Raw genomic sequence first — 12,653 nt, 5'->3', positions numbered from 1 at the left:
AGAATGATTCAAAACTGACATTTTTGTAAGAATCCTAGTTCAGCGTTTGAAGTTATTGCTTGTAAGAAAGATACAAAGTGATTAGCAATTTATATCATTTAAAAAAAAATCTTCCATTAAGTTGACACATGATTATCTCAACAAGACAACTTCAAATTGCATTGATATAATCAATAGAGCTCCCCTAGTTGTATTAGGTATTTGTAAGAAACCTGCAAAAAAAAAGTTATAAGAAGGAACTCCGCATTATGCACTCAAATACAATAATATCTACCATAATATTGTTATCTCTTCCCTTGCAATTTACTGTTTGCAACCATCAAGTATGATCTAACAGAGAACTGAAAATCAAAAGTAATGTTAAGTGATGTAAACAAAATCATCCGAGAACCTGTCAGACTTGAACACTTTGCAATAGGAGTCGACAATTTATCTTCCACATATTTGGGTGTGTAAAGATTGGCGGCACCGCCGAACTTTAACTATGACGACGCGTGTACGCAAACGTGAGGAACCTTTGGATATTCAACCAATGTCATACTGAATCATTGTAGAAACATGACCTGTCAAGCTTGCGACTTTGGCATTATGCCGAGAAGCAACTTTTCACAAAAATGTAAATATTATGTGTTTTTTAACTTTAATATAGTACTTCTTCCTTTGATCTAGCTATTTTTACTTTGCATCAACCCTCCGCAAGACTCGGACAATTGCTCTCACATTTCTCATTGACCTTAAATTATTATCTTGTCATTAACATGGGTGTGAGAGTATACTTGTACAAAAAAAAAAAAAAAAACCCAGAATATATCTTCTTTTAAAAAAGTCTTAAGTGCATTTAGCTGTGAACATTTCAATGCGTTAGAATCGCAAAAAAGTCTAAAAGATTGACTTTGGGCACAGTAAAAAAAAAAAAAAAAAAAAAAAAAAAAAAATCTAAATTCATTCTACACTTTGCACTCCCACGCCACGTCCCTTCCTCAGATTTGAAAAAAAAAATCAATAACAATACCAACCTACCAAACACAGTCAAAACGAAGTTTGCAAAGTTAGCGATTCAACTTCGCTTCAGCTTTGTTTCAAGACTTTCAGTTAGATAGATCTCTGGACAGCGGTTAATCGACACTCCTCGTCAAACATTAATACGCGACTTTCGACAACCCCTTTCACTCCGCAAAAGAAAAAAGAACAAAAGAAAAAAAAATATGATTGACACTAATTCATAAGACTCTGCTCTCGAACTGCACAACTCACATCCGTGTACTTGACTCTTCAAATCATGACTCTGCACATTTTGTCTAACATGACTAATATGGCAGACACACACACACACACAGGGAATAAAGATTTTGTATTGCTTACACTCTCACACAAGACACTCTCAACATCACAAACGGGGAGCATACGCACGAATTGCTTGCCTTCTTAATCACAGATGCTATGCAAACGAGCGTTAGCGTACCCTGGACTTTAATATTTTTTCTTCTGGTTTGTCTTATGCGTTTTTTGAGTGACAAGAAGGGTGGAGTGTGTGTTTGCGCAAATGCTGCCCAAATAAGAGAGTCGCATTCACAGCATGTTGGCATCGACACGGCGCTACATGTCCTCCCTATTGAAACTTATCTGTGCAAACACGGAATATTCAGCGATGAAAGTATGATGAAAGTTGAACAAAGTGTCAGAAGCACCTCGTTTTTCATGCAAGATTCATATCGCCCATAAACAACCTGGGAAGAAGCAAACGACAGACTGTGGCCCTTTCATTTCTAATCATCTTTTCTTTTTTTTTTGCAGCAATTACGAATTGCTCTGTTGACTGACAGCTACAGTGAGATATCCTCAAAAAATCACGATAAACTTTGTCATCAGACTTAGAAAAGAACTCCTTTCATCTCGCGTCGCACGTCACCCCTCCCTTCCCAGCATACACAAGTTTGATGAAAATCTTTTCTTCTGCAGTGCGACTCATTATGTTTACTTTCAGCGATTTCTCGACAAGATTAGGGAAAATTGTGAAAATTGTAGAGATTCGAAACTGCAATTTGCAGCATTTTGTCGACGAAATTGATTTAGCAGGGTTCCACATGTCTCATGTTTGCTGCATTTGGTCCGTACCGCCTGCCCAAAATAAAGAATATAAGTCCGCAGGGCGCGTTCAAATCAACAACTACGTACTGCTCCCATTACAACCATGAAATGTACTTCTTTGAGTTCAATAGCTGTCCTGAGTTGTTATTATCTAGATATAACCTTTTTAAAGCATATCTTTGCGAATATGCGACCAAAGCAATAAAATGTTTCACTTCCTCCATTTAATGTTGAGTTACATACTGAATACCCGGTACTAAATGGGGGAAAATTGTAATCCCCCCTGTGTTACAATGATATTTTTAATTTTGAAATTCAGTTCTTTTTTTTTTTAATTAATCTCATCACTAGGCCTACTGTCTACTTTCAAAGCATGCTACAACCATTTTACTGTCAAACATAAGAGCAGTAGCTGTGACAACAGTGACGTCATACATGCATATTTGATATCTTTTCATTCGCATGCGTCACCGACTTATGGTAAATGTATTTGTATAATCGTCCATTGGAACAGTGTATTTGCCAGCAATATTGATCAACGAGTACTACATGCACTGCCATGTGTCCTACGAACTTTCCTTAAAGCTAATTGGAATGATGGTAATAATGAAAATAATAATAATAATAATAATAATAATAATAATAATAATAATAATAATAATAATAATAATAATAATAATAATTTATAGATATAAATTATATATACATATATTTTTTTTTCCTGATCATTTTCTTTGACTCCAGTGTGAATATAATGCCTAAAATTTGAGTTTCACGATGTAGGGAGGGGTAACTCGTCTGGTGTATCATCCCATTTGGTTATATTTGGTATGTACGATATTTGCCCTGGCGCTCGTTCCAACAATACCTACCACGTATCGCCCTGCGTATGTGATGTACAGGCCACTTGAGATAAAGTAGGGCAGACGCTGCTCAACTCCTTCGATCAACACAACTTGACTTTGAAGCAACGTTATCGTCTGCGAAGGAGACAGAGAGAAAGAGAGAGAGGGAGAGAGAAGAAAAACAGCCCCGAAGTAAATTATGATTGATTACTGACTCGCAATCGGGTGACTGATAACCTATCATATAGCCACCGCATATACCGCAATTCTTTTCAATGCATAAGTAAGTTTTCAATTTTCTCGTGAAGGGCGATTTACACGCACATTTAGTTCTAGTTTGAAAGTGACCCTCCTAATGATGGTTGTCTTTAGATAGGTAAAGACGCAAGCATGATGGAGATGTGATTCGGGAAAAAAAAAGGCTTTGACAATTTTATAGCGGCGATAATTTCTGAACAGGTCTCGACAATATAATTTCGTGCCCTTCCGCAGTAAAACAAAACAAAACAAAAACAAAACAAAACCCAAAAACAAATAAACAAAAATTGATGAATAAATGAATGAAATATCACAATAAATGGAAGAGAGATTCGGGTTAAGGATGTACTTACTTTATATATATATATATATATAGTATATGTATATATCTCAAAGGAAAAGTATATAAAGTATATGTGTATGTACCGATGGTGTTGTTGTTTTTTTTTTTTTTCAGATCAAGCGTCAAGTAATGAGGGTCTTTTTACAATATGAATTGAAACAAATAATGAACACACATACATGTATATGTAGAAGCTCTTTGACGGGAGGCATCGCAGGTATCTATCTAATTTCACTCGCTGTTCCAGTGGGTAGGGCAACTTTAAGAGTTTGACTGTTTAGCTTGTCCGCCTGTTTACTAATGAATATCGACAACAGTGGGGAATTGCTCTGGTAATTCACTTAGCTGGTAGTGCTTCTGGAATGACAAATACTGGTGACTAATTGATTCTCTATGAAGAGAACATAATCTCTGATGATGAGAGCCATAGTTTGCATGTAATCATTTACGATAGCAAAATTAATAATGCACCAAAGAAGTAAAGAATCATTAATATTTGATACTCACTGTGGACGAAATGTTCACGTAAAGCTGTCTCAGATATGACCCTGATCCGGCCGAAGCTTTCGGCTGGCTATCGATGACAATATCGAAGAGTGATCGATCGTCATCGACTAACGAGTCATTGCAGAGTTTGGCCAGGGTGTAGTTGCACTGTCCTTGGAAGTCGAAGGTTTTCGAGTCAAAGGTAACGTAATGAGGGTCTCCCCATACGCGGCAGGTGGATGTTTCTGAAACAGGGGCGGGGTAGGAAACAAAATGTAATGTGATTTGCAATAGAACAAGCATTCCAGAAATTCGTGTTTTTTTTTCATGCTAGTGCTTATATGCTTGTATATTCTTGTCAAGAAGAATGTGAAGAAATCCAGTTAGAGAGAGGAAGAGAGAGAGGGGGGGGGGGAGAGACGACAGTATCAAGTTATATTGCAAAACGTTTATGTATTTTCCGCATACCGTAAGCTTATTATTTTACAAACTAGTATACGTAAACTGTCCGAATTTCACAAAGATATCACGCACCAAAAGTAACGTAACTGACACTGCTCGTTAAATGGAGAAGTATACCCCTAATACACATTCAAACATACACACAAACTGATCATCGCACACTATTATCTCACACCACGCAGTATTACGTTATCAACTGACAAATTCGTGTACGACAAGCAGACATTCAAACACGCTAACGTGTCAATAAACATTATAATCAATAACATACTCAATAAGCATAAGTATGCATGCAAAAACAATATGGACGGTAAACAGCGCCATTGCTTGGATACATTTCTGAACAGCAACAAAACAATTATGTAACATCTTCATATGATAAAGAATCTATCGCGGGGGGGGGGGACAAACTTGACGCCTAAAGATGTGCTGAACACAGCAAATTCTATTGGTAAAAGGTAGAAAGAAAATCTGAAATCATCGAGATGAGAAACAGGTAATACTAACCACACATCGAAAGTGTCTTAGTGCAGTCATGAAAAATGTTTGACATCAATAATATTTTGTATTTAAGAAGTGATCTTATTGAAATTCGGCATCTCATCAAGTAGAAAATAGGGGTGATGTAGTAGGCTATATTATGACAAAATTTGCTCTGAGCACGCTATACTTTATTCGGCCGAAGATAGCTGGCCTTGCAAAAAAAAAGTTAAAGCCTGTTGGACTGTCACCTTCTCTCTATCTCCCCCCTCTATCTATCTATCTATCTATCTAGCTAGCTAGCTAGCTAGCTATCTATCTTTCTATCTATCTCTATGAACTATGAATAGTTCGTGATCTAACCAGCCGTTTAAAAAAATTAGATTGACTATAGTCATGAAAGAATTATGTCAATATAATATATGTTAGATATATAGTTTGTCTTTTATTTTCTTGTTTCAGACGTAATGGGCCAAAACGCTCACCAAGATTTGTGTTCGCTAATTTACAATATATGCCAAGTCTAACTATTAAAAGTCTAGATTCTTCTCTGTCTATCTAAAAACAATTGGAAAATTGAGCGCAGAAAATGGGATTCTAGTAAATATACTTATAAAGCTTATTTTCTGACGGACTTCGTGGAACACATCGGTCATTTCTTGTTATATGGTGAACACATTCACACCTATATTCAGTAATGGGTACAATGGGGTCGATATTGGTTGACCCGGGCGTACGTACGCACGCGCGTGACAAATTAGCAGGTCGTGTTGACTAATGGCGGGAAAAGGCAAATTGACGTACACGCGGGTGACGAAGATGTTGGGATAGCATGCGCGAAAGGGAGCGCCATTTGGGAGCAGGCGACGGTATATAGGTGATGCACGGCAAGCTATTCAACGAGGTGAAGATACAGAGGCACAGAAAACGGGAGAGACAGAGGGAGAAAGAGATAGAAAATGACAGAAACAAAAGAAAAAAGAGCGGGGAGAGGCACTAAAGAGAACGAAAAAAAAAATGGAAGAGCGCAAGGATGCATTGTGTCGCAGAAGTTGCTGAGCAAATTTGACTTGCTGAATTGAATTTACGATGCAGTCCTACCTGCCTACCGCTCGTCCTGATTGGACAAGATAGCGATGGTGCCCGTGTTTGAGGCAGTTTCAGCTACTCTCCATAAAGGTATATAGGAGAGAAGGAAACAGCAAGCAGGGAAATGGCGTTGTGGAGAAACCTCACGTAGAAGCAATACCTGCGTGGCGCTTAATTCGCTTAAGTCACACATATATAGATGCAAGTCTGCTGTGGAGTTTCATTCTTATTGCGATACGAGCGCGAAAAGCCTGCGAACGGCTGGACACCGGTCCCACCTTAGAAGGGGGTAGAAGAGGGTGCCATATTCCCAAGAATTTGCATTTAAAAAAGGAGATATGTGTCACACGCAACTCGCCTAGCTCCCCCTTTGAGAAAACTCACCCAACAAAAGACTGTGGTGCCACTCTGAACTTCGCCATGAATAAAATGCATGGGGAGAGACGGAGAGAAATTGTCACAAATTCAAGTTCAGCCAAAGGTCCTTTGTTTGCCTTCGAGCAATAGAGCAAACACAGACAATGCAGCTCTTTTCTTTTTTTCATCGGTTCTCAATTTTACATCTCTCTCCTCTTTTTCTTCTCTTTTATTTGGCTCCAATTGTTTGCACTTCGAGGCTGCGGCAGGGTCATACTCACAATAGCGCTAGCTGGATATCATTTTCATACGCATACGCATTACTGTGCACACACGGATTCGTCCAATCGCAGAGTGCCAAGCCTACTTGACTTGCAATGTTTCTATTGACTGCTCAGCCCCGTGCGATATATACTCGACCCGTCTGCCATTTTGACTACCAATTTGTGCCCGACACCCGACAGCATTGTGTGTGCGCCATCGACGGGAGCAAGCCAGGGTAAGACAGAAGACACACTAACTTGTGCAATATCCAGTTTGCGCGCCTCTTTCTCCTATTAGGTCTGTATTTGAAACGTATGTCCGATATACACTTTTATCTAACTTGAAACATGCTAGGTTTTCTTTTTTTTTTTCTTTCTTAATGGCAATAGTTAAATGTAAACGGCATGGGAATAAGACGAGCTTTGCCGAAAATTAGCCAGAAACCACATGAGTTTCACGACCATTCATTTCATCGATCACACATTGATTTGACAAGAAAGCCATTTGTAAGTTTAGCATATTGCTGCTCACTCATTGCTTGTCAGTAATTGATGACAACGATGGTGTAAGAATTAATGTAACGCTTACAATTCTGATTTAGATTTTTAAAATCATCGAAGGTAAAAACGAATTCTAGACGCTATTCTGATTGTTAGCTATTTTTGTGAGGAATCGCCCCACCCGCGTGCGGCCTACGCCAAGTGGCGCCATTTTACCGATCGAAAGCTATCTACTGGACAGCCCGCGAGGGAATCGTAGCAGGTTGAAACATCATTATAACGGCGGCAGCAGTTATAATTAGCACATGCCGGCACATCCGAAGAAAAATTATGTGCTTAGAATTAAATGTATGATTACCGCTTGACTCAGATTTTTTTTTTTCCGATTCAGGTGACATAGCGAGATTGTATTTCAGTGTTGCCTAGTTCTCTCCCTTTTTTTTTTTTTTTATATTGTAACTTATGAGCTAATGTTTCAATTGTTTTATAAAGAAAACATAGGAATAAAATCTTCATGGATAAACAAGCTAAAAACTACTAACTGTTTCTAACCAGCTAATTCATAACTGTATACCATGGCTAGTTGGATTGTTGGTTTCTCAGTTTATCTGAACTATAATGTGCTGTTGTATATTTTCTACTGAGTATGGTAGCATTGCTGAACGAAAAATAATAATCAATCCATTGTCTTGACTTCAATATGAAATACTTATGCCCTATAAAGTCTACCTGACACACAAAAAACAATTTTTTCTACTGGATATTATAGCACACGTTTTAATGGTCCATGAGTGCACCGTAAGGTCTCGTGAAAATTATTTTCTCGGTGAATTTCGATAAGTCACGATTTGGCAACCTATCCTAGCAAGCACAGTGAGAATTAAAATATAACACGTTTATATCAAATACCGAATACAAAGTTTGGTGGTGCTGGGTACTTAAAAAATCGCAACATGACAACGCAAGGTTCTATAATCATCCCATTCTGGGAATTATGTACGCATGGTACCCGTTATTAAATGTTCTCGTAATATCTATATGCGTCGTACTGTACATTGCTGCACTGTATAGCCACAAACCGCGATCTCCTACAGGCAGTGAAGTTAAAAAGAAAGAGAAAAAAACATAGTCCGGCTGAAGTGGCGATATAAGGTCAGGGGCACAGCATGGATAGTCTACCATTATGCCGGCATAGAGGGCATGGGGGGGGGGGGAGGGGGGACACATCCCCCTAGAAAAACAGGGCATCACAATGCAACGTCGCGCCAGAGAGAATGCACCAAACGGCAAGTCCTCGCTCCCATTCCGCCTCGAAGCAGCAAACAATTCCGCACATAGAAAAAAAAAAGAGAGAGAGAAATTTAAAAAAAAAAAAAAATCGCTGAATAGAATGACGTTTTGTGGCGTCATGCTAGAACGAGTCCACGTATTTTGAGCTTGGGTTTGGTTCGATTCTTTCTTCGTCTATTCCATACAAATATGGTGCCCCTTTTCTGCTCCGGGGTAAGATCCTTTGATTGATTATTTTCTTTTGCAAAGATTTTTTTCCCTCACTCCAGTTCCTCTTTCCCTTGGTCTCACATTGCCCATATCAGTTGGTTAGCATTCGTGGGAGAGGCAATCTTTATTGAAAAGACACCGAAAATGACCCTGATGAGTTTTCAGTTTTCCGCTTCTCTCTCGAAGATGAGGACAAGAAACACGGGGCCCGGGGGTAACATCGTGGTTTACTGCTGTGATTTTTTCAATAATGGAGCTAATGATAGTGTGAAGCCAGTGTTTCTGAGCTGTAACCAAAAGGGAAGTGTTCGACGGAACATGCACAAATTGCATGGTATCTATCATTACTGCACATCACTCGGCTTCCTTTCACAATTTCAAACTTTATGATATCATATTCCAGAGTCCTTTAATACTAACTAGCCTCAAGGGTAGACCGAAGTGCAGCGACTATAAGCGATCGCACACACACAATAAGATCTACTTATGATTAATGAATCTGAACGAACCTTAATTTACATAGTTTCACCGGTGTACAATTTGATTTTTCCTTTCACATACTCTGAAAAAGCTCACAAACGAGATGTTTGCTCACGATAAACATATTTTTTGTGAGTGTGGCGTTATCGGAGGTCAGACAGAATCGCATTGTCTTACTATAGCGCTTGTTATCAATTGCTGCGGGATCTTAACTGAAGTACGTGATTTATCACATGGACTTTAGTCACTTGCTGTCCTTTAGTACACAACAATTACGCGGTAAATGTCGATGGCTTCGGAGTCTATCTCAAACATACATATCTCTCAAAAAGTCAAGCAATTGCCTCTAAAATAGAAGTTCCAATATACCTTCAAATATTTACTTGAAATAAGCTACGTCAGTTGTAGACAAGCCACAATATACAAACAAGAAAAATGTTATATCGGGAAGGCATGATCATTCATCTATCCATTACAAATTGTAAGTCATTTCACTTTACTTCCATATAAGTTTGGCTGTTTAAGGGCTTAGACATGATTTATCTAAAAGTTGTACACTTTTTAACGCACAGTAATTTGTGTGCGCACAAAATAATTATTGTGGTGTGTCATACACGCAAAATGACATTGGCCTCACTTCCCGGATCACGGAGCACGATGCACAGGAAGCAGCAGAGCAAGATTTGGACTATAAATGCAGGAATTACGGACGGTTCCCCGCCAGAGCCCATCATCTATTCTCCGCGAGCCAACAACTCTCACACGACGCAGCATGTGCCATCGCCACCAAGTGTACTTCAGTGGACACGTTGTCGCTCTCGTATCTGAGCACACTTGGTAGCGGTGCCGTGAGCTGCTTTCAAACATCGAACATCGACATGATCGAGGAGGAGGAGGAAATCGACAGAGAGATAGGGGGGGGGGGGGGAGAGGGGTGAGAGGAGCCCTCCAATCTATTACAAGAAGAATATCACTGTTAATCTGGAATCTTGATTTCCGCTTGAAAATCAGAGGGAATAATAACATGAATAATGTGGGATCTTTTCAACTCTATATTATTCGTTGTCTTTAGCTTTTTTGTTCTATCATGAGAGCTTAACCAAGAAAAAAAAATGCCTATTTCCAGAATTCGGGATGAACTTTCAACGCATTTTGTGTGTGTGTGTGTGTGTGTGTGTGTGTGTGTGTGTGTGGTGTTCTTTTTATTTGGGGAGGGAGAGGGGGACTTTCTCATTAAGGATCACTTTTAGTCTAGATTCGGTCCTATCGCATGCTCTGACATCACTATTACCAAACTACATGGACCGGTTGTTTCACATCTACCGTGGCTCGCTATACTTTCTAGCCTAGGAGTCTTTCATAAATGATGTTGTGTGCATGGTTTTCAAGCTCAGTGTGTCGATTAAATTTCTCCACCTTTTTGATTCCGTTTACTCTCTTGAGACGAATATTGCGTTCACTATACACGATACGTCGGCATCATGACATAAGTACTATATGCACGAAGGAAAATATCTAAAGTGGACCGTCAACGTTTGTCAGGATTTACCACCTAACATATTTTTCAAAGGTTTCAAAACTTCTGCACATTTTCGTTTAAAATTCTCATGAGGGAGCGTTTGAACATTTTTAATGAAAAGTTTAAACATTTTGGCACAAACGAATTTTCTATTTTTACCTATTATAAAATGTAGTTAAAACGCTAGATTAAAACGCAAGAGTCTTTATATGACATAGGTTTAAGACTTTCGCGAAGTTGGACACTCGGGAAAATGAAATGTAACTAATATATCGGTAAGTCAGAATGAAGAGGCAATAGACGTAGCAGTATCTTTCGCCAGTTCCATGGAAAACGCAATAAATCTTGTAAGTCTGATGTGCAGTTTGTCGAATGACAGTTTTTGATACCTGTGCATTAGTGAATTCAGTTAAGTACACGAAAATTTCTGTCCAATCCCCTCATACAGGAAAGATTAAAAAATGACTGTCACAGGTTACATGTGACATTATGGTCAACGATGTTGCCTCAACTGATTGTATAAATTATATTAAGTAACCGTCATGGCCATCACGGCAGAGAAATCATGTCTGTATAACCTTAATAATGTCTGTATAACTTTAATAAAGGCGCTTTATGACGGCGTAAACACGTGACGAATATAGCTTTTACTTTGTCGTTGGTCTACTTCTAATTGTGTCGATATAAATGCAACTAGGCTATACGAGACAAGCATTCAGTGAGAGGAAGGGGAGGCTGCGTGGGTAGGACAGACATTTTGAATTCACGTACGGTGATTTCAAGCATTCATCGACTGAGGCCATGGCAATTCGTAATAAAAGGAAAATCGCTGGGCAATCATCACACAATACCTGACTAGAGGTGGTATACGCTTTGCCGTTGCGCTCTTGTAGTCTACTTATACATTTTATTAATAGCCGCAGTTCGCGTTTCCGCACTTAAATGAACCCAGATCTTATTCTTATCTCTACCAACAAGCTCTTGATCTCCGTTCCTTGAAAACTTTGTACAGCTTTTTCACACGTTTGAATAATCAAGGTATGATTTAGGCAGCACTATCACAAATCAGCACGCAAGTAAACATAGTTTTAATAATTAGACAATGCCATAGGGGTCGAGATAACGTGCTTAGTCATCCTACAGATAAAACAGAAAAAAATCCAACGCTGACGATGATTGCACAGACAGGTACAATTTCTATCAGTAGTTCACTAGACAATAGTGATTGCAAGTGCATGAGCATGCGGCTCATAATAATAGCAGTTGATGTAATCTTGCCGGTATGTATTCTCGACACTGTCTGCGAGTGTGAGTGTGCGTGTGTGTGTGTGGGGGGGGGGGACGTAAGGATGTGTGTGTATGAAGATGAAGATCTGTTTTGGTTTGGAGGGGAAGAGCTGGTTTGGGTTTTTATGAATTATTTCAGTCTAGATTTGTATAATGTATTTTTTTGCTTTGTTTTTCGTTTTTATGTACTGTATATGCTCTTGTAAGTGAGTATGAGTTATATGATTCAATATATTCAAGGGTAATATGTTTGGTATATATGTAAATATTTTCCCGTGACGTATTATCAGTGGGATTAATTCATTATCGAGTTATTTATGTTGACGAGAGATTTTTGCAGTATTAATGGAAAAATGGATTTGTTTGTGTTCTGAATTGTATTTGTACTGTTTTTGTACATGTTATACCCAGAATGGGTTGATTCACGAATGATTTGAATGAAATCAATAAATATCAAGGAAAAAAAATGTGTGTGTGTGTGTGTGTGTGTTTTCTCTTTGACCGTCAATACCATGGTGATTGCTCTATCGAGGTTACAAACTCAATGAAATAACCACGACAATGATTATACAGCTAGTTTTGACACTAGTAAAGCAAAACGAAACAAAGCATCATAAAAATGTACATGAAACACTAATATCATGGCACATCAACTCCATATCCTATCATCATGAAGTATAGCGTTTATCTTTATC

The 12,653-nt window shown here is 38.6% G+C and overlaps 1 protein-coding gene across 1 annotated transcript in view; it reads right to left on the bottom strand.

The window, feature by feature from the left end:
- Positions 1-4,023: 4,023 nt before the first annotated feature.
- The window catches only part of LOC140227632 (IgGFc-binding protein-like), a 62,226-nt gene continuing 53,596 nt past the window's right edge, over positions 4,024-12,653 (bottom strand). Inside the window, exon 42 of the mRNA XM_072308050.1 lies at positions 4,024-4,265. Within this exon, the coding sequence (XP_072164151.1) occupies positions 4,024-4,265 (242 nt within the window). The remainder of the gene's footprint in view (positions 4,266-12,653) is intronic.

This window comes from Diadema setosum, chromosome 4, assembly GCF_964275005.1.
Source record: "Diadema setosum chromosome 4, eeDiaSeto1, whole genome shotgun sequence".
In the NCBI taxonomy this organism is placed as follows: Eukaryota; Metazoa; Echinodermata; class Echinoidea; order Diadematoida; family Diadematidae; genus Diadema; species Diadema setosum.
This window is presented reverse-complemented; position numbering and strand designations above follow the sequence as displayed.